We start from the raw sequence: 23,409 nt of genomic DNA on the forward strand, positions 1-23,409 counted from the left end.
AATTGGTTTATGTGAAAGTTATAACATTTACAAATGGCGGTATAGATACTGGAATTTTTTTTTATTTTTACTAGTAATGGCGGCGATCAGCGATTTATAACGGGACTGCGCCGGGCATTCTGACACTGGGGGGAACTGACTTGATGTCACTAACCTCCCCAGTGACACCAATACAATGATCAGTGCTGAAAACAAAAAAAGCACTGACACTGTACTAAGGGCACTGGGCAGGAAGTGGTTAACATGAGGGGAGATCAAAGGGTTAACTGCTGATTTACTTGTGTCTGTGTACTTCACTGTAATCACACTTCTTTGCATGGCTGTGCTATGCACAGACATCCAAAGCAGTGTGTACGAGCTGACAGGGTGGAGAACTGTATTGTCCACATAGAGTTTTCCTCCCAGTGGGAGATGCCTGGCAATCACCGGCCTGGACACACACACACACACACATATATATATATATCTGTGATTTTGTGCACCCGTGCTGCCCTGTAGTAGTATATCTATAGGGCGTTTGGGAAGCGGTTTAAGAAGATGAAGGGCAAAAAGGGTGGACATAATCTGCACTCTCGTTGAGCGCATATGACAGGTCCCTTGACTGTATTAACCTGGAAGCTTACAACAGCAGGGGTAGGGATTGTCCCTTTTTAAAGTGTTGGTAACCAGTGAATTTTTGTTTTAACCTACTACTTACAATAAAGCTTATCTGTAGGTTAAAAGAATATCTTAACGGTGCACATTTAGGAGATATTCAAAGAAGCAGCATTGGTGAAGTCACTGGCGCATGCTCTCTGAAAGAACAGCATGCCTCTGTTGTTCCTTCTGAGCTCTGCGGCGTGGCCGTGACTCTTATGTGGGAGTGATGTTATCGCAGCTCGGCCATTCAAACGGCTGCAGCCTGTAATTCCAGATGGAAGACCGGATGAAGATGGAAGCTTCTGCAGTAGTGACAGCTTGTCACTGGAGGGCTTCATTTCAAACGAAGTCTTTCCTTATGGTAGCTGGCGATGAATACTAGTACATTATGCCTTTACCCTGCAGAGTTTGTGTGTCTGGTTTTGTTTTTTGTTTTTTTGGTTTTTTTACCTTTACTACAGCTTTAGGCTGTGTGAGCTTGAGCCCTAATTATTTTGGGATAATCAAATTACGTCTAAGGATCCATGCACACTGGCTTAAAGCGGTAGAAAACCGCATAAAAAAACACCCTCTGCACGATAAGGGCATAATGTGCTAATATGCATTGCATACTAGCACATTATGAAGGACTTACCTTGAAACGAAGCCCTCCAGTGGAGCTCCCTGGGTCTTCCATCTTCACCCGGTCTTCCCTCCGGGTTTGCAAGCTCTGACTGGCCGAGCTGCAATGATGTCACTCCCGCACATGCGCACGGGAGTCCCAGGCCATAGCACAGTGCTCTGATGGAACAGCACAGGTATGCCGTTAATAGGAGATATTCTACCCACAGGTAATCTTTTATTATAAGCTTGCTTGGTGAAATTATTAAAGAAGAGTTTACTACCACTAAATATCGCTGCATTTAAAGGAATTTTGTGTTTTTCCCGTAGAATCAGCTCAGTGTTATCCTATGTGTCTGTACACATTAGGATGATTAGAAGCATATTTTTAAGCCCCATGTTTAGAGGCAGGAAAAAAATAAACCCTCGTTTGCATTTTTGATTGGAGCTTTCTGGCAGAGAAAAAGCTAAACTGGTCTGAACTGTGTACAAAAACACTGTACATAAGCGCTTTTTTTTTTTTTTTTTTTTTAAGCCCAACCTGCATGGAGGCAACATTTAGAATAGAATTGGGGAAGAGTTGGGCACTCTGTCAGGTTTGAAATGCTGTCTGATGCTTCAGGGTATTGAGTTTGTTAAAATGTAAACAAAAATTGATACATTGTTTTAGCTACAAGTCTAAGGAGCCACACACTACAGTGTAGCAAAATGTATGTTCTTTTTTTCCCCCCCTTCAATGTATGAACTATCACCTAAAATGTAAAAATGACTGACCATTCAGTAAAAAGCAGATTGCAGCTATGTGAAAGCAGCAATCCAGCTCTCCAGTGTGTTGCCAACAGACTGGTTTTTCGGTGGTTACCACACACATTGGGCTTTAATTGGTTAATATATTTTTTACATTCCTCTTTTCTGTTTTACCTTGCAGGTAACAGTTATGCACTCCATGCAGGCAGGCTATCTTGAGAAGGCTCAGAAATACACAGATAAAGCTCTTATGCAGTTAGAAAAGCTCAAGAGTAAGTATAGTATGTACTAACTGTACTGTCTGCATTTATAAACCATGCGGACGTATTTCAGTTTGATTGTTGGAAAAGTCAAAATTTAGTTTTGGTAAGTTTTCCTCCCTCTTGGTTCCCTTTTTAGGAGGGTGGTAGTCACCAATAATTGAATGTTTCTACTTTCAGGCAGGGAGTGTAAAGTCTGTTTTAAATCACCACAAACCAGTGGTTTTAAAGTGCTCTCAAGCAGTGTATAGGCTTGGCAATATGCTGAACTTTATTTGTACAAAACAGTCTGATGTGTTGCTTTTCAGTGCAGACTGTGCCACAGAGGTGCAAGATAGCCCCAGGAGCCCTAATAAAAGCATCTTGTTTCCAAGGCCAGTGTACACTTTTTTTTTTTTTTTTGCAGTGAACTTCTCAGGGTGAGCTGCTACATAGGCATTATTTGATGCATTTGGAACATTTCACTCATCTGGGCTTAATCATAGGATTTAAAGAAATAATTTGTGCATTGTCTAATAAAGATTTTTGAAGAAAGTGCCATCTTCTGAGTGCGACCTTGGTTTCAAAACTGATTGGCAGGGTTACTGAAGGCCAGGGGATACCCATGTTTATTAGCAACATGGGGACATGTGATTTGTTTCTACTTTAAGCTATCATTCAATAATACCTCAGCTCCCCAAACCTTTTAGGAAATTTCAAGATCATTTGATAAATATTTAAATACTTCACAAAGTCTTCGGAGACTTTTGAATGAAGAAAGTACAGCTTATTTCCTAAAAGTACATGTCTTTAACAGTTTTTTCCATTCTCAACATAAATGATTGACCTTAGAATGTAAAGAGTAAACCTGTACTGATATTATATCAGTAAAGTATCCACGTGTTCTCTATAGTAACAAAAAAAGCTGATGCACCACATGCAGCCAAGTTCACTGGCGATTCTGTCATTTTAATTGCAGTGCTTGACAGTAGCCCAATCTTGTCCTCCTTCCAAGTCATTCTGCTTGAACACATAATCATGTGCCGTCTTGTCACAGGCCACAAAGCTACAGCCTTACAAGAGGTAAGTAATGGATTGAAGCCACTCAGCAGTATGTTTTACGTGTGTTTTGCCATTTTACTTTACTGTTCTTGTTTTTACTTAGATATCTCAAGTCTGTCAGCTATGTCAGCAGTCACCCCGTCTGTTTTCTAATCATGCAGCCCAACTCCACACGTTGTTGGTAAGTATTAAGCTTGTAGAGTTTCTGTTTCCATGTTCACATTTGTTTAGGAGAAACTGGTCTTCAGATGAAATGGAATAGTGATTGAAAAAAAGATGGGGGGGTTTGTTCTGAGTATCGTGTCATTATTTTAGCATGTTTATAGTATTAAAATCTCAAGACTGATGTATAGAAGCATAAACAGAAAAAGAGCAACCCTGGGGTTGGTTACACACAGTTCCCACAGTGGTTCTAATGCCGTTATTGTAGGTGGGACACGACAAAATAGTTTGACAAAATATACTTTTTTTTTTTTATGCTGCCAGTGCGGGTACAAGGGACATGCTGTAGTCTTTAATAGTATAGGTGAAACTCATTTTCAAGCTTATCACAGTGGTCTACAACTGTGAAGTTGGTATTTAGCTGTTTGTCTAGGGGTATCCAGGCTGCCCTGTCATGGACAGTTTAAAAGACATATGGCCAAAACTTTTCTGGCCAGATTTCTCTTGTGGGTCATAGGAGTGCACTTTAGTGAGGACCCTCTGCTCAGAGCTGATCAAGAACTGAACAATCCGTGTTCTTCTGAACATTCAGTTCTCAAGCTTAGAGCTGCAATGGGACAGCTACAGCATTGGCTTGATGCTGCAGTATGGAGATGAATCGGGCGGACTGACAACTTATGGGGCCCCTGGGCAATAGGGGATCATAGGGCCCCTGTGTCCTTGCCCAAACTCAAAAAAGCCTATGAAAAAGGTACCAGGGGCATCTCATGGGGCCCCTTACTAACCCTGGGCCCTCGGGCAGTGCCCGAGTTTCCAAATGGTCAGTCTGCCCCTGAGATAAATATAGAGGTTTGTTGAACAACATGAAATTTTCTCCTTTTAAGCACTTCATGTGAATCCATGCGTTATACATGCTAGGAAAGGTAGTATGTTCGGTACTAGAAGGCACTCTGATGCTTGTACCCTCTTCCACTTGCTCCCACTTTTCACTCTCTGGAGGTCTAGTTAAAAGCAAACCAAAAGTACTTCTGGATATGGTAAAGCATGTGATTATTTGCCCTGCATACTCTAGAGCTTGTTGCCTTTGTTAACTATACGCAGGTCTGAGCACCTCATGCCCTTAGTCCTCAGACCCAATATGATTTTTTTTTTTTTTTTCTTCATTAAGGGACACAGGAATTTAAATACTGTTGAATTATTTTACTGCTGTCTACACGAGGATTGTACACTGGCAAGCAAAAAAATTTTTTTTTTAAGCGAACTTCTCTTTTAATGGTTTTTGGTTAAGGGAGCATTTGTATCTCTGTTCCCTTATTGCCCCAGCTCAGCTTGCTCAGAATAGGGGGATATGGCGTATCGGTCAGCCAGAATAATTTCCTTCAAAGACAGCTGGCTCCAGTTCCTTCCTCCAAAGTCTTTTTGTAGGCCATTTTAAGTGTTGAATGAATTGTGTGACATTAACGTCATCCACAAGGTTGTTATTTTCTCTTGAACTGTAGAACAGGCATACTGTTGTGTAAATGTGGGGCGGGAATTTTCAATCTCACTCAAAAAGGAAATGTTCTAGCGTTTGTAGAACGTTGGCATGATGATACCCTTAAGCAGCAGGGTAGCCAAACTTTGTACAGCCAATGTTGTATGCAAACAAGAGAAGGCCTTAGTACAGGCCTATGACTTGAGCTGAGTGGATTGGTGCATGTATTATTTATATAAATATATATATTTTTTTTATGTTTATGCTGGTTAAACAATATCCTATGCTTTTTTGTTCAAGGGTTTGTACTGCATTTCTGTTAACTGTATGGACAACGCGGAGGCACAGTTCACAACAGCTTTGAGGGTGAGTTTAAAGCTTTACACATACATGAAAATAGAAGATTTCTACTTGGGTAATTTCATGTATTTGCTCTTACTTGATTGTATTACACTTGCTGAACATAATTTTTTAGTAGTACAATATTTGAGTGTTGAGATTGTCCTCTTATGGTGCGATTTGGTTTTTACAGCTTACCACACATCAGGAGTTATGGACTTTTATAGTAACAAATCTGGCAAGTGTTTATATTCGAGAGGGAAACCGACATCAAGAGGTGAGCAGGAATCATCCCTTATGGAAGCCAATACATTTTAGGGTATAAAACATTAATAGGATGATTGTCACATTTGTGAAGGCTGGATGATTTTTTTCCCCCTATTTTGTGTAATAGATTAATTTCTATGATCATCTGTTCCATCTAGTGACCAAAAATGTGCACCCAGGAAAAAAAAACCTATGTAGAGCACTGGGCTTTCTGGGAAAGCTAGTTATGCTCTTTTGTTTAAACTTTATTGTGTCTTTTACCCATCAAGGAACCTCTAGACCCAAAGACTGGCGGCATCCGCCCGTAGTCTAGTATATACCTGGAAAACTCCTGGCCCGCTCCTACAAATCTTGGGATTTTTTTTTTCATTAGCTTTATTCACTACTATTTCCCATGCATAGTTTTTTATTTCTCAGTTCCAAGTTTCCAGAAGATTGACATTCAGCTGTTAATGAGAAATTCCTATAGTTCCAGTAGGAAAGGCGTTTAGGATTAATTCACAAATTTTGATTTGGTCACTTACATCTTGGAAATATTTGGAAACTCTGGCTTGCAGATTGTTATTCAAAGTGGACGAAAATTCTGACATTGCCAAATGTATTGTAAGCATTATTTTACAAGCCATCTCTTTTAACTTGATCACATCAGCGAGATGGATACATATTTAAAAGAACCCCCCCCCCAAAAAAAAGACAAAATCAACTTTTTAATTACATTATTACTCAGGTCTTTTTTTTCTTTTTATGGCCAAAGTGATACTGGTCAGAATATTTAAATCCCAACTCCACTATTTTTAATACATTTTTAAAGTGAGAGATAAAAGTAAAGGGGGGTGGGTAATTAAAGCTCTGGCTGCTTTACCTACTATTGAGGGTTACCTATTTTCTGCCATGGGATTTTGCCAGAGTTTTAGGTTGAATGATGTCCACCATCCTTCAGCGCAGTTTACATGAATCAAGGCCATTACTGATATACCCCCTGGATGCTGTGGCAGTACAGTACTACTGAACAGTGCAGCTCTATCATTTTTCTTTTTGCTGCCAGGCTCTACAGGAGTAAGTGACACAGCTGAAAGACCATCGAAGAAAGGATATGGTTTGTGTGTTTTTTGGGAATAGTGAGTATGGATTTGGGACTTAAAGAGTAAAGCAACTTTCCTAAAAGTTTCCTTACCCTTTTGCCCCCAGTCTACCCTTGCTAGCTTAGTAAGCAAACGAGTGACGTTTTTTGTTTTTTCTTGCGCCAGCCTGTCGTATTGTTTATAAATTGTTTTTGTTTTAAAGAAGAATTACAGGAAGTCTTAAGTCCCAAAAGGTTCTCATGTGGAATGTTGTGTTGCTTATCTGGCCAGTTATTTTTAATTATTGAATGAGCAAGATAAGTTGTAAAGTGTGTATTGCTCTTAGGATCCTAACATCAAAAGGCATCTCAGTGTTTGTAAATCATAAATGTTCTTTATAGGGATGCACCGATACGGAGTATTTTCACGAGTACTCATGAAAATGCATCTGATACTGGAAACCTATACTTGCAGTGCGATTTGCGTCAATGCAAATTGCACCGCAAAGAATAGCATGCGATTTGAACAGAAATGCAATTCCTGTCTAAATCGCATGTGGTTTCCCCACTGCTGCTGTGCGAACCCAGGCTTGTCATAGCCTGAGCTTACACAGGAGCAGTACAGGAAACCTCCCTGAATCGCTCCTGTGTGAATGCTGCTTATGACAAGCTTTGGTTCACACAGGAGCAGTGGGGAAACCACATGTGAGTTGGACAGGAATCGTTTTCCTGTTCAAATCGCATGTTATTCTTTTCGGTGTGATTTGCATGAATACAAAATGTATGGACACAAATTACATCACAAAGTATTGGTACTCTGTATTGGCGAGTGCTTGATTGAAAGTATCGGTACTTGTACTTGCCAATCAAAAAAGGGTATCGGTGCATCTCTAGTTCTCCATTAGATTTCGCTTGAAATGTGGGTGGATTGTTTCAACAACTGTTTGCATTTAATGCTTGCTATGTTTAGATATATTTATATCCAGATAGGGAAAGTACTACTCTTCTTGACTTTGGGCTTTATGGAGCAGTGGGTAACCTAAGGTTGTCCTTAGTTGGATTGTTTTGGGGGGTTTTTAGTTCTGCCAGTTGGCTGAAAGAAAAGATAAACATTTTCCTCCATCCACACAGGCAAGGTGGATAGAAAAATCCTCCCTGCCAAGACATTGTATTCTGACTGCGAGGACTGCCCACTGTCAGAATACATTGAGCAGCTGCTGCAAACGCTGATTGAGAAAAAATTTCCTACAAGCACATTCGACAGAATTTGATAATCTGGCTAAATTTCAATCTATGAATAGCTAGCTAAGGCAGTGCAGTTATGCTTAACAGAGATGAGGAGGGTATGTGCTTTACATGCTATAAGCCAAACGGTTTGTTGTGTATTAGTAGTTTGTTTTTTTTATGTTTTGTTTTTTTTTTTTATCCCCCACACATACACACTCCCCGATTTTTGGCTTTAGGTATCTGCTACAAGAAATATTTTTATAAGTATTTGGAGGGTGAATCATCCAGATACTAATCATTGTTCTTTCTGTTAAGACATGTATGTGTGACATTGTGATTTAGCACCTTACAGAGTTATATAAAAGTCTAGGGGAATCGATTCGTTCCTTTGTCAGTGAAGAGGTCAGCTGAGTGTACTGTACCAAAATCTCTTTGGAAACTCAACCCGTCTTGGTTAAGGCTAATCTCTCTCCCATGTTCCTATTCTTCAACCACTGAAAGAGGCTTTTTATATTAATTATAGGTCTACATGCCTGCTAATTAATCTGTGATGCAGCTAAGGCCTTTTTAAGAAGCTTATCAATTAAAAACGTAAGCATGGGAAAGAGACATTGATGATAAAACCTGAGCAAAGCAGAAATTGACTATTGGTAATCCTTGTGAATCTACCAAAACAATCAGGCATTTTAGCTAAGGATTTGTTAAAAAAATAATTCTTAGTACCAGGGCAGAAAACACCTTTATATTCTCCAAAGCTTGAGGTTTTAAAGCCGATCTCCAGGTTTCCTGTCACTTTAAATAGTTTGTTTGGACCAAGCTGGTCCAAACAAACTATTTCCTTCACTAAGTGCTGTTCTGACTCTAACACTGTATGTTCTGCATGTAGCTTCAGCTACATACAGTACACAGTGCTATGTTCCAGCTGTGAGACAGAAACTTCCCGTCTCACACATGGAACAATATAGAGTCTGTCTGAGTGGTACACAGCCATTCATAGGCAGCTTTGTAGTCTGTGAAGTCTGTCTCACAGCTGTAACCCAGAACTGTGTACTGTATGTAGCTGAAGCTACATGCAGTACATAAAGTGCTTAGAGCCAATGCAGCACTTCGTGAAGGAAATAGCTTGTATGGACTTTTAAACTTTGGAACCACTTTAAATCAGTTTCAACAAGAAGGTTTTTCCACAAATAAGATAATACACAGCACCCTATAGCGCCTATACATACATGGCGCCCCCCCCCCACCTCCATGCACCACCCATTGAAATGCATGGAAAAAATAAAATGCATGGTGTATTGTGTATTAAAGTGCCTTGCAATGCACTTTGTATTGAATATCAACTTACATCATAAAAACATGAGTGCTGTGATGTATTAATGTGCATCATGACGTGCTGACATGCATCTTAACATATGCAAATAACGCATTGCACAGATGTAGGGCACATTTGACTGTAGTGCGTACACAGTGGTGTAAAGATAACTGTATTAAGACACATGGATACAACAGTTGGTTAAATAAGACTTTATTTGGACACACATGTCAAAAGAATTTCAGTTTTTTACAGCGAAGATTATTTGAAACTTGAGAGAAGAGACTTGATATTTTTACTTTGTCTCAGTTGTATTTGCATACACTTTAATTTATGTTTTTGTGGAAGTACTAATTTTGAATGTTAATCACATATAAGCATTGAGTTTATTTTCGCCATTGCTTTTTAACCCACACCATTTTTTTATGGTTTAACACATGTTGATATGTATTTTGATGCTTTTCTATTCCTTTTAATTTAAAACACTATAAGCAAGCACACAAATGTGTGACTACAGTGTTGGACACTATTTACGCTTTTAGACGTTTTTAATGGGTAATATGTGGAAAATGTTGCAGCCACAAACCCAAGAAATATTAGTTCCACTGGAGTAGTTGTACAATATCTCCTATGCTTAGACAACTTTATAGCACTCCTTCCTGGCTAGGTTACCTGGATAATATATCATTTTAAAGATTCTGAGGAAGATGATCATATTGCTTCTAGACGATGCCATAGCATTAATTACTCTGTCAGCAGAGGCATGTTGGACTAATAAAGAATATTCTTATATTTCCCTATATGAAGTTTGCACAGTAAAAACTGGGACCAGAGATGTTGCTACGAAGTCATTTTGGATGGCACAGAAACCACTTAAGTTTCTACACACATTCATAATGAGCTGAATTAGTCACAAATCTGAGAAATGTTTGTGTGAATTGAAAATAGCTGGAATGAAAAATAGAGGAATATTTTTTCCCTAGTACAGCTGGCTTCCTTGTGGTAATTTCATCGATAATTATTGCTGCTTTGTTAGCTTAAAGTAGTGTCTGTTCATTTAGAATAAATTTTATTCTGCCCCATAAATTATGAATGACAGTACACACGTTTTTCTACTAAGTTGATGTATTTATAGTGGTTTATAAAGATTACTTGATGGTTTTTGTGTAAGGGACTGTGTATTACATTTTCCATTTTATAGAGAATGACCTCTGTTCTCTTGTGTAATGACACATGAAGTTAAGTCTGCATAGAAGTGGGTGCAGGCACACCCAAAACTAGTATTGTAACTTTTTTCAAGTCTCTTCATTCTCTGGTGATCCATTTGTCAGTTGGATACTTGGGTGTAAACCTTATACTAACTTCATGTTGGCCAGAGTTGTTGTGTACAGTAGATATAAAAAGTCTACACACCCCTGTTAAAATGTCAGGTTTCTGTGATGTAAAAAAATGAGACAAAGATAAATTATTTCAGAACTTTCCACCTATTAATGTGACCTATAAACTGTACAACTCAGTTGAAAAACAAGCTGAAATCTTTTAGGGGGGTTGTATAAGTGTGCACACCCTCTTATAACTGGCGATGTAGCTGTGTTCAGAAGTAAGCTATCACTTTCAAAAGCATAAATAGAAGTCAGTACACACCTGTCATCATTTAATGTGCCTCTGATTAGCCCCAAATAAAGTTCAGCTGTTCTAGTAGGTTTTTACTGACATTTTCTTAGTCGCATCCTACAGCAAAAGCCATGGTCCACAGAGAGCTTTCAAAGCATCAGAGGGATCTCCTTGTTAAAAGGTATCAGTCAGGAGAAGGATACAAAAGAATTTCCAAGGCATTATATATACTATGGACTGCAGTGAAGACAGTCATCAAGTGGAGAATATATGGCGCAACAGTGACGTTACCAAGAACTGGACGTCCCTCCAAAATTGATGAAAAGACCAGAAGAAAACTGGTCTGGGAGGCTGCCAAGAGGCCTACAGAAACATTAAAGGAGTTGCAGGAATATCTGGCAAGTACCTGCTGTGTGGTACATGTGACATCAATCTCCCGTATTCTTCATACGTCTGGGCTATGGGGTAAAGTGGCAAGACGGAAGCCTTTTCTTACAAAAAAAAACATCCAAGCCTGGCTAAATTTGGCAAAAACACATCTGAAGTCTCCCAAAAGCATGTGGGAAAATGTGTTTATGATCTGATGAAACCAAGGTTGAACTTTTTGGCCAGAATTCCAAAAAATATGTTTGATGCAAAAACAACACTGCACATCACCAAAAGAACACCATACCCACAGTGAAGCATGGTGGTGGCAACATCATGCTTTGGGGCTGTTTTTCTTCAGCTGGAACTGGGGCCTAAGTCAAGGTAGAGGGAATTATGAACAGTTCCTAATACCAGTCAAATATTGGCACAAAACCTTCAGGCTTCTGCTAGAAAGCTGAACATGAAGAGGAATTTTATCTTTCAGCATGACAATGACCCAAAGCATACATACAAATCAACAAAGGAATGGCTTCACCAGTAGAAGATTAAAGTTTTGGAATGGCCCAGCTAGAACCCAGACCTGAATCCGATCGATCGAAAATCTGTGGGGTGATCTGAAGAGGGCTGTGCACAGGAGATGCCCACGCAATCTGACAACGTTTGGGGTGTTTTTACAAGGGCAAATATTGCCAAGTCAAGATGTGCCATGCTGATAGACTCATACCCAAAAAGACTGAGTGCTGGAATAAAATCAAAAGGTGCTTCAACAAAGTATTAGTTTAAGGGTGTGCACACTTATGTAACCGTATTATTTTAGTTTTTTAAAGGTGGAAAGTTCTGAAATGATTTATCTTTGTCTAATTTTTTTACGTCACAGAAACCTGATATTTTAACAGGGGTCTGTACGCGGTTTATATCCACTGTACATAGGGTTAATGACCTGCTTCCCTCCATTACATGAGTGTTTGGGCCTGGGGATTGATTATTCCGGCTGGAGTGCTGAGTCCTGGGGAAAGGAATGCATATTAAATGCTTCCCCATTCCTGTTATCACCTGGTATATCCAAGGGCGCTGCTGAAATAACAAAGTCGGGGAGAGCTTGATGAAATTGAAAATCAGGAGGTGGGATTTCAATACAACTTTACCTATTAAGGGATTTTCTTTTTAAACCGTCTGATAATATTCTATTTATCTTGGTGGCTCTGTTTATTTTACATAATGATGCAACAGGAGACACTTGAACATAGAAGGGTGTGTGTGTATACACACTTCAAAATAATTTAAGTAACACTTTGAAAACACCAGATCTTAATAGGGAAAAATGTCATGCTAGATATCTACATTGATATGGACTGGATAATGTGTTAGGAAAGTAAGGATGCCCCATTCTTTGATGGAAATGAAAATTATCAACCTACAGAGGACTGAATTCAAAGATACCGCAAAAATGAAAGTGAAAAATGATGCAGCAGGCTAGTCCATTTTGCTGAAATTTAATTGCAGAAACTCAAACTGGTACTCAGTAGCTTTTATGGCCCCCACGTGCTTGTATGCATATTTGACAACGTTGGGGAATGTTCCTAATGAGACGACAGATGGTGTCCTGGGCTATTTCCTCCCAGATCTGGACCAGGGCATATCTGAGCTCCTGGACAGTCTGAGGTGCAACCTGGTGGTGTCGGATGGACCGAAACATGATATCCCAGAGGTGTTCTATTGGATTTAGGTCAGGCGAGCGTGGGGGCCATTCAATGGTATCAATTCCTTCATCTTCCAGGAATTGCCTGCATACTCTCACCACGTGAGGCCGAGCATTGTCGTGCACCAGGAGGAAACCAGGACCCACTACAGCAGTGTAGGGTCAGACAATGGGTCCAAGGATTTCATCCCAATACCTAATGGCAGTCAGGGTGCCATTATCTACCCTGTAGAGGTATGTGTCCCTCCGTGGATATGCCTTACCAGACCATCACTGACCCATCACCAAAACGGTCATGCTGAAGGATGATACAGGCAGCATAACATTCTCTACGGCTTCTCCAGACCCTTTCACGTCTGTCATATGTGCTCAGGGTGAACCTATTCTCATCTGTGAAAAGCACAAGGTGCCAGTGGCGGACCTGCCAATTCTGGTGTTAAGTGGAAAATGCCAATGGAGCTCTATGGTTCCAGGCAGTGAGCACAGGGCCCACTAGAGGATGTTGGGCTCTTAGGCCACCCTCATGAAGTCTGTTTCTGATTGTTTGGCCAGAGACATTCACACCAGTGGCCTGCTGGAGGTCATTTTGTAGAGCTCTGACAGTGCTCATCCTGTTCCTCCTTGCACAAAGGAGCAGATACCGGTTCTGCTGATGGGTTAAGGACCTTCTACGGCCCTGTCCAGCTCTCCTAGAGTAAATGCCTGGAAGAGTTGGACTGCCTGTGCACCCTCTGTAGAGTCCAGATATCACCTCATGCTACCAGTAGTGACACTGGCCCTAGCCAAATGCAAAACTAGTGAGAAACAGTAAAGATGAGTAGGGAAAAAAATGTCAGTGGCCTCCACCTGTTAAACCTTTTCTGTTTTGGGGATCGTCTCATTGTTGCCCATCTAGTGCACCTGTTGTTAATTTCATTAACACCAAAGCAGCAGAAACTGATTAACAACCCCCTCTGCTACATAACTGACCAGATCAATATCCCAGGAGTTTCATTGACTTGATGCTATACTCTGATTAAAAAGTGTTCCTTTAATTTTTTTGAGCTGTACGTGTGATTGGATTATATATATAATTTAAAAAAAAAAATCGGAGTGGAGACATTGGAGTGGAGTTTATGAAATAATAAACCTGTAACTGGGAAATGTTTAATGGCAACCTGTCATAATAGAAGTATGGAAAACACACTGCCGATCTCCTTTTTGAAAGCCCTTGTTCCCTGGTTGTCAAGCAGAACCCCTAGAGTCAGTACTGTTCAAATTACTCAGATACTGTATATCCTTATACTGTAAATCAGGAGTTATGACATTTGGCTGCAAGCTTGTTGTTAAGTCTGTTACCTAAAGTGTTCAAGCCAGAAATAGACAAGCAACTAGCATTTTCGGAATTTCGGTAGTGGTAGCTCTCATGCTTTACTGTTGTGAAAGATGCACTTTATAAACTGTATATAATGGTCATCTTTTAGGTACTCTTCAACATGTGACCTGTGATTTTTACATGTAATCTGTTTGCTGAATTGTCAATATAGGTACATAACATTACATCACGTAATTTGTGTAAATTATGTTTCTCTTTTAAAGCTTTATAGTCTACTGGAAAGAATTAACCCAGACCATAATTTCCCAGTTAGGTAAGACTATTTTTGAATCTAAATTATGATAGTCTACATGTAGCAATTTGTGATGAATATAGGTACAAGTGATTGTGAGCAAGCAAGCAAAAATCAATCGGAAGAGATCTTAAAAATTCCTTTTACAGCTGATTGATTTTGCAGAGTCAAAATTGATCATGAGTTGCTAAATCGACCAAAAGGGAGGTTCCTTGGTCTTCAGTCACTGCCCAGCCCTTAAGACTGAAAGGAAGTGCTGTGATGTCACATCCTTTGTAAACACCATGGATCCACATTTAGTTGAGCTGTGGGGCTTGGAGCTGAACTGCTGCTGTCGCCTACATTCCAAGTGTGTAGCACTGAAAACTGACCGAGACCTACCGAAGTTGCATAGTGTAATGTCCACTGTGCTCCTGACCTCCCTTTTTTTTTTTTTTTTTTTTTTCTTTGTGTCTTGCTTTGTTCAACAGTGTGTTGAATGAAAAAAAAATTATTTGATTCCCCCATTAACACATGGTGTTAATGGGGAAACCCCTTCACAGAGCTATTGTATTCTGACAGTGGGAAGAGTTCCTTGTTGTCAGAATACAATGATCAGTGTTGCCAGCCGATGGCACTGATCAAGGGGAAAAAAAGTCTGACAGGCTGGTTGTACAGAAGTTGATCGGGAGATTGATCTCTGTACAACCTGCCTGCTCACCTATGGATCTAAGTTTGTCCAGTCCCTCCTAAACCAGACAAATTTCCATCCATCTTTGGCCAGCCTAAACTTTGATTAATCGTGTACAGCAGTTTTTCCAGTAAAATGTTATGTAATATGTTATGGTTGGGTTACACTTGGTGAATTTATGTAAATGGATTTTCGGATACAACCCTAGCCATGTTGTTCAAGGATAAATAGTTACAACTGACATTGTACATGACATACTAGTGATAAAAGTCACAAGGTGTTTTTGTTCTCCTGGAAAAAATTCAACAAAAATTAATGTTTCATTTGTGTGAACTAACACAAATGTTCATTTTTATAATTCTGAATTACTGCATTGTTTTTGACTTAATGTTTTTTTTTTTCTTTTTTCAATTGTGTGACAACTGTGCTAACTAAAATTTTCTCTTTTAGCTCACACTGCCTCCGTGCTGCAGCCTTTTACATCCGTGGATTATTCTCGTTCTTCCAAGGCAGATACAATGAAGCAAAGTAAGCAATATAAGAAAAAGGATTGTGTAAATGGTATCCTTCCCTCTGCAAATGAGAATTTGTGCACCATTATAAAGCCTAAAACATATAGAAACATTGGTGTACATTATCTGTATTTCAGTCATGTTGATTTGTGATCTTATATTGCTCCACATGACAGAAACACAGATAATCAAATTTGCTTAAAGCAAAACTTTACTTTTACAAGAAGTTCCACTGATTGCATGGCAAGCAGAAAATGCACCAAAAACGCATATTTGTGTTTTACAGCTTTTTTTCAATGGAGCAACGTGAAAGGGCTCAGTATTTGTAGCTGCTGATTTTTAATTTGACTTTTTTTTTTTTTTTTTTTATAAACTGAAATTCCTCTTGAATTACGACAGTGTGACTGACCAGTTGTGCTAACCTGTTTTAGTAAACATTTAGTAGCTATTATGCCTATTGAAATAACACATATACCAAGGCTCTGTCTTCAGTTTCAGGACTGGTAAAGGATTTAAGTTTTCTGGGTGTATTACAGAATAAAAACAATGAATATTTTTACCCCACAATCAGCACTGCATATCTGTGTTTACTTTTTGCAGACGATTTTTACGAGAAACCTTAAAGATGTCAAATGCTGAAGATCTCAACCGACTTACAGCATGTTCCTTGGTGCTCCTTGGTCACATCTTCTATGTGCTGGGGAATCACAGGGTAGGAATACTGTTTTTTGTAATGCATTTCTGAGTGTTTAGCTTTTGTTAAAGTGTATGTATATAAACTCAATTCCTAAAATCTTGCCTTTACTTATATCTTTACAATAAAATCAGATTAAGAAGTGCTTGATGTGCCTGCAATATACAATCTATTTAAAGTTGATACCCAGCAATGTGATCACTGCAACTTCTTAGCAGAACATTACCATTTTTGTGTGCAGCTGGGATTTGCATTTTCCCCAAATGCTCTGTCAAACCGGCTTTTAATGGAGATTGCAAGTGGCTTTTTTGGGTTTCATTACAGATTATTCAGGCATAGTCTACTGTTGTCACCATCTGGAAACCCATCCTGAGATATGCTATGTAGACACCACAATACATTTTTACATAAAGATGCTTACTTTTGCCCATTTCAGAACCAGTGAGATATTTGAACCTGGCATAAAAATGGCAATTGCAGTTTGACTGTCTTCATCTGATATGGCTATGGGGAAACTGTTTTAATACCAGACTGTTTTAATATTAAAAACAAAAATGCGTTCGTCCTTAGATAATGCATGTTTCAAGAGCTACAAATTGGTTTGCACCACGTCATTGTTGTACGTTCACTGATTCCTGTACATGACTAGAAATCCACAAGTCTCATTCCCCCTGACCCCATTATCAAGTTACTTTCACACACAGAAAACACTTCTTACTAGAGTACTCACACCATTTTTTGCATGCTTTCTATAGAGATTAAAAATCTAGTGCTATTTTTGTACTGTAGAGCTTAAAAATTCAGGATATCAACATTTCTATGATTTTGTAAGCATTATGTATTGAACAACATCTGAACCCATTGGCAATGTCTGTATGCTTTATGATTTGAGTCACAGCTACACTTCACTATCTCATGATTTGTTGATGAGCAGGGTATACACGGACCAAAAATCAGCTGGCTGAGCAGGAACTGGCAGAATTTTGGTATGTGTACCAGTCTGTTCAACAGAAGCCATTCTAATGACTGGCTTCTGTTGAATGCTCCTGCTGGAAAACCAGCATTTGAATCCGTGCTTGCAGCCGTTGGCTGCAGCTCTGATCTGTGTATTGATGGGGAGAGATCCCTGCGTCCACATTGCTTGTGAGTTTTTTTTTTTTTTTTTTTTTTTTTTTTTTTTTCATTCACCCCTTTTTTAAGCTGACCACTGAGCAGGTCTGGAAGTCACCTAGAGTGGTTTGTTTTCTGGGCAGTGTATAACTCAAGCTGGAAAGGTATTATATTGTAGCACTTTGTATAAAGCATGTCTGTCAACTGCTATGACCGAGTAAAGTATAATTATTCTACTGTGACAGGAATTACTGGATATCTTTTATATTTAGAAAATTGAACAATCTGTTCAAGGAAACAAAGTGTTAAACACGTTTTCCTTGCACAAATTCTTACTTTTTTTTAAATATAAAAGAAGGCATAGTTATCTAATAATTCCCCAAGTGGTTCTAAATGCAAACTTTTTTTTTTTTTTTCCCTCAATGCATTTTCTGCATTATAAGCAATCATAATTTTAAATTCTGTTTTTTACAATCCTAGTATATAACTTGTAATGCCAAACATTAGAGCTTTTTATTCACACCTTTTCTCTTGTGTTTTTGTGTGAAATAAACAATTGTGCATTTTTGTGTCCTGCCATTGTCACAGCGTGTTGATGCATCAAAAGTTGGACAATGCAGGTCATTGCTTCACATAGATCTGAACTAGCACTATTTTAAACAATGGCTAATCTGTGTAAATGTGTTGACCTGCATCAAAATGTACGGGTGTATATGGGCCCCTATTGACCACTATGAAAACATTTATGCACAGAACGGATAGTGTAGAATAATGAAAATCATGGCTCCACATTATGGAGAATTCTTTAAAAAGAAACTATTGAGAACATTATTTGGCTGCATCATTTGTAAATAATTGGTAATTTGCAGTCGTAGGAGGGGTATAAAAAAAAAAGCATGCAATTTCAGCTTGCAGACAAGCTCAGAATTTAAAGCAGCGTTCCAATCAAACAAAAAAAAAAAGTCCAGTAGCTACAAAAACTGTACTTGCTGACTTTTCAAAACCAGTCTTAGCTGTCTCAGGATCCAGCAGTGTACTTGCTTCCGGCATTTTAGGTGTGGGCACCTGGCTGTAACTACTTCACAACCAGGTTCCCACTGCACATGCATGAGTAGCACCGCTCCATGTGAATGGTCCTGTAGTCTTCTGGGACCTGTCACGTGTCCCAGAAGACTACGGGGAGGGAAACGTCCTCTTCTGATTGCCTAGGCGATTGCAGTAGAAATGGAAGTGAGTACCTATCAAAATTGGGTTCCTGCTCCCCACTGGAGCCAATTTCAGGGAGTGGGGGACCAGTACTTAATACTTCCCCTTTTAGGAAAGTACAGATAGTGTGGAAGAGTTCTTGTTTTGAGGTTTTTTGGGGGAGGGGTTTTCAGTAAAACTTGACAGAGTTAAAGTACTGTTTGTCTTCCCATAATTCCTTATACACTTGGTGGTATAACAGACAATAAGTGAAAATCTCCCTAATTGTGTTACAAAGATTAATAAGACACCACACTGCCCAAACAAACTAATTCTTGAGTATCCATTTTTGCTTGAGTTTTCCTTTAACACAGTTGCATTCAAGTATATATGTATAATTGTGAATCAACTGTTGACATAGTTTTACTATACATTTTAAGCATATTTTTAGGTTTGTTATTTGTAATGAATCTTGATGGAAATTGATATTAGCTAAGGTTTGTTTTTTTTTAAATTCACCTTTTTGTCCTTTATTTTTCCATTAGGAGAGCAACAATATGGTTGTCCCTGCCATGCAGCTGGCCAGCAAGATCCCAGATATGTCTGTGCAGCTCTGGTCCTCTGCTCTGCTAAGAGGTATGAACACATTTTAAACCGCCTTCAGTTCATAACCAGTTCAGAGGGGTATTTTATTGGTATCACAATATGGCTAGGTGCACTGCTGCCTAGATTAGATTGCTTGTTGTACATAAATGTATGCAGTCCCATGCAGCAGCACCATAACTATTTAGACATTCCTTGGAATTCATAAAGACTTCGGCAGACAGATTTTAGTCAAAGTTTTCTCTCGTGTGTTCTAAAAGTGGTGTAGTGTGCACCAAATTCATGTACCTGTCTATAGCTTGTAGTTGGATTTGGCTCATGCTGCACCACTTTTAGAATGCACGCAAGACACTTTCACGAAATCTCTCTGCACCAGTTTCTCTTTTTACGCTACAGGAGTTGCTCCACCTTTTGTAAGCTACAAACGGTTGGTATTTTATTTTTAATTTGGTGCCTTCAATGTAGAAGTGGTACATTCAATGTGCCACAATGTAAATTGGCCCATTTTAGGACTGTCTGAATTTGGTGCACAAGTCCCTGTCCAAACCAAGTTTCGCAGATGCTTCAAAAATTAGGCACAATACCTTAATGAGGGATTAATGCAAGAAAAGTCTCATCAGTTTTATTGAATTCCTCCCATTATGTTTTTAGTGGTTTGTTAGAAATTTGTAATTTTTCAGTGTTCCTTTGATTACCTAAGAAAGAGGACAATTTTGATGCTTGGTTACAACCAGAGCAAGTGAAAAAAAATGGACAATGAAGGGCACTTATGAAAAATTTGTTGTATGTAATGGGAACTAACACATTTCTAATAGTTAAGTTTGCTTCTGGCTAAGAGAAATCGTAACTAGTCCTATGCCCATGCACTTGTCAAAGTTAATTCAGAAGTGGAACGGATGTTCTGCGATAATTGTGACCTTGAAATAGAACTCCAAGGAAAAGTTCAAAATTAGTTGGTCAGATAAGTGACTTTTTGTTTTTTTTATATATATATATTTTTTGTTCAAACAAAATTCTACAGTTGTAAGGCCAGCATTACACAGGGCTTACTGTCCAGTAATCCCATTGGAGGATCTGTATAGTCACAAGGAAGCCTATTGTAGCCTAAAATGACTGACAGAATAATAGGATACAAGTATCTTTTGGTGTTAAACTGGTGTGGTTTGGTAACCTTGATGGAGAGTGTATTCTTAAAGAGCTATGCTTTACCTCCTGTAAAACTGCTAGTCCCTTTGTGTTTAGATGAGGTGTATTTTTAGTTTACAGGTCCTTTTTTAATATGTGAATAGTTCTCAATTCCTGTTCTTAAAGTGATTTTTTTTTTTTTTTTTTCTTAATAACAAATCCCAATTCCTCATGTAACAAGCGAATGTTTTTCCCAATGTATCTGTCACATGCAGATCTGAACAAGGCATGTGGAAACACAATTGATGCCCATGAGGCAGCACAGATGCACCAAAACTTCTCTCAGCAGCTGCTCCAGGATCATATAGAAGCATGTAGTCTTCCAGAACACAATCTCACAACGGTTAGTATTATACAGTCTGTTTTCTTTTTCTTGTGTTTCCTGAATGAAGATGTAGAAAACGCCTACATTTTTGTTCAAGTGTATTGAATCACATTTAAAGGCTAAGTTCACCTTTTGTGAAAATAAATAAATGCATATCTTGTGCAGGTAAAAAAAAAATAAATTTACATTTTATTTATTTTTTTTTTCTCTGCGGTCTTTAAAGCATTGCACCTGCGATCAGCAGATCACAAGTGCAATGCCAGGATCCTTCAGACACATCAGCTGTGTGCCCATATTACCAATACAGGCAGTTACTGAATGGCAGGAAGAATCAATTAACTACAAGCGCACTCATCAGTGCCCTCACAGTTCATTGAGAACTACAAGCCATCAGCGGCAGCAGCCGACAATAGTTGTAGTACATTTATTCACACAACTCTGAAAAGGTGACGCAGCCGTGTCGGAGCCCCACACAGCCTTGCTGTTTTTGAATTGTGACCGTGGGTGCAGGGAGAAGATCCCCTGCCCACTGTCACAGGGAGAAGGGGAATCAGATGTAGAAGGTGCAGGAGCTGGAATATGTTACATGTCCCACCCTAAATGTAACATTTTTCCAAAGGTTAACTTTTCCTTTAAATAGAAAGCTTGTAATGTCTTTTCTGCTGTAAAACAAACCTGCCTGCCTTTTTGCCATTTTTGGAATGTACACAGAGCTGCATATGTGACACCTTGTTATTAGAATGAATTCATTATGCATGTGTCGGAATTAATGTCATTCTCCCTCCAGCCAATCAAAGCAGAGGAGTACTGTCTCAGGATTTTGGCGCCCCTTTTGTGTCCCTTTTTTGTTCTGGTTTATACAGTGTCTTAGTGAAAATTTTTGATCTGTGCTCAAGTAAACTGTTTGTCGGAAGGATTCATCTAAGGTTATTCAGTGTTTATGAATTTAATTTCTTCCAGTGGACAGATGGATCACCACCTGTACAATTTCAGGCTCAGAATGGACCCACTACCAGCTTGGCTAGTCTTTTGTGAAAGCTAAACCCATCTAAACAATACCACGAACTGATCCAGCACTCACTGAACAGGATTCTTCTGTGTCCAGAACTGTGGAAAGTCAGCACCTGCAAGAGAATTCACAATACATTTGAATTCAGTTCTGGAAGTTAAAGGATGTTGTGGACTTGCCAACAAAGGAATTTCTAGTGTCCTCTGTTCAGAGACTCCATGTTTTGGAGACCGAGCTACATGCTGCATAATTCTGACACTCCCCTTGTCTGCAAGCGATACTGGCTCCCTCCCCAAGTGCATGGTGCGTGGCAAAGGTTATACCTTCCCTTTTGCACGATAAGGGGTAATAGAATTTGGAACAATATTTTTTGTGCTATATTTAATATCTGCCTTCAGCTTTGTTTCCCTTTATGGAATAGATTTAACAGAGAAGGGCATTTTTAGATTTTATATTCATAAATATATATATATAATACTATCAATGTTTTAAACTTTTGCTGCACACAAATACGGTTTTTGGGGTAGTTGGAATGACTCTTTCCCTCTTCTCCATTCTCCCTTTTGGATAAATTATATTTTCTTGGGGAATGGTTTTAATATTTGATATAGTTTTGTAGGGGATCATCACATTACCCTTTGACTGCTAGGACAAGATGGCTGACGAACCATTAAATCAATACGAGACTGGTGAATATTTAGCAGTTTAAGGCAATTGAGGCCTGCTTTTTTTAAATTATCAGCAGATATGTTAAAGCCTTTTTATTTACCATGCAAATACTTTTAAATCTCGTACCTTGAAGAATATTAAGCAAATTTTAAAGTTCCTTTTGTTTTCCTGTTCCACACATTTATGAAACCGATACCCATGTTTCCATGTACTTGTTGTTGTGGTTTCCATGAAACAGCCATTGTCACTCCCTAACATCACTACATGTTTGCAGCAGTGTCAATTAGACCCAAGTTTTTAGGACACAGAGGATGAAGTGGTGTCATTTTGTTTTCTATTCTCGGCTATATCTTCTGGCTTGTTAACGATACTACTAGTTATGTATTTTAACATTTTTAGCTGTACATGATATCACTGAGCAGTAGAAATGTAATATTATCAATGGTTCCTCCATTTTATTTAATATATTTAATGTATATGACCCCCTTGTTTAATAGCCATTAAAGCTCAAACTCTATTTTTCAGAGATGATGTAAGCTGTGCCTCCATTGGCTTTTTTTTCTAAAGTGGTCAATCCCAGAATTATGGTCTAAAATTGTTTAAAATGTTTGCAATGTTCGCAGTGATGATCTGGTTTTACTACTTGGCAAGCAGTGGGATTAATTGTTGTTTCCCTCCTAATCTAGCAACCCTTTTCCAGCCATTAAGAGACCATTAGCAAGCTTTAATAAAATAGAACTCTTCTTTTTTTTTTTTTTTTTTTTTTTTTCTTCAGATTTAGGTACATTATGGCAAGAGGTTGATTCCTTACCTTGTGTCCTCTCTTTCCTTGCCAATGAATGAATGATTATCCCCCCTACAGTACAGTCATGTTGAAACTGATTCCTTTGTCATCTGCAGATGTCAGTTCTCCATGTATCTTAGGGATAAGGCTCTAGAAGGCAGGGGGCATGAAAAAGTGCTGAGGCATGTCCTACACCATTGTATATCATCTGCCATCTAGTGAATTCTCCTGTTTATGGACAATATG

The 23,409-nt window shown here is 38.8% G+C and overlaps 1 protein-coding gene across 1 annotated transcript in view; it reads left to right on the plus strand.

The window, feature by feature from the left end:
- MAU2 (MAU2 sister chromatid cohesion factor) overlaps nt 1-22,915 on the plus strand; it is a 44,004-nt gene extending 21,089 nt beyond the window's left edge. Inside the window, exons 9-19 of the mRNA XM_089670827.1 lie at nt 2,168-2,258; nt 3,205-3,308; nt 3,391-3,468; nt 5,224-5,289; nt 5,456-5,539; nt 14,389-14,438; nt 15,538-15,615; nt 16,200-16,311; nt 19,134-19,224; nt 20,592-20,719; nt 21,662-22,915. Of these exons, the coding sequence (XP_089526953.1) occupies nt 2,168-2,258; nt 3,205-3,308; nt 3,391-3,468; nt 5,224-5,289; nt 5,456-5,539; nt 14,389-14,438; nt 15,538-15,615; nt 16,200-16,311; nt 19,134-19,224; nt 20,592-20,719; nt 21,662-21,736 (957 nt within the window). The 3' untranslated portion in view covers nt 21,737-22,915. The remainder of the gene's footprint in view (nt 1-2,167; nt 2,259-3,204; nt 3,309-3,390; nt 3,469-5,223; nt 5,290-5,455; nt 5,540-14,388; nt 14,439-15,537; nt 15,616-16,199; nt 16,312-19,133; nt 19,225-20,591; nt 20,720-21,661) is intronic.
- Nucleotides 22,916-23,409: the final 494 nt, after the last annotated feature.

This window comes from Staurois parvus, unplaced genomic scaffold (assembly GCF_062004578.1).
Source record: "Staurois parvus isolate SC_StPar_1 unplaced genomic scaffold, SC_StPar_1.0 ptg000096l, whole genome shotgun sequence".
In the NCBI taxonomy this organism is placed as follows: domain Eukaryota; kingdom Metazoa; phylum Chordata; class Amphibia; order Anura; family Ranidae; genus Staurois; species Staurois parvus.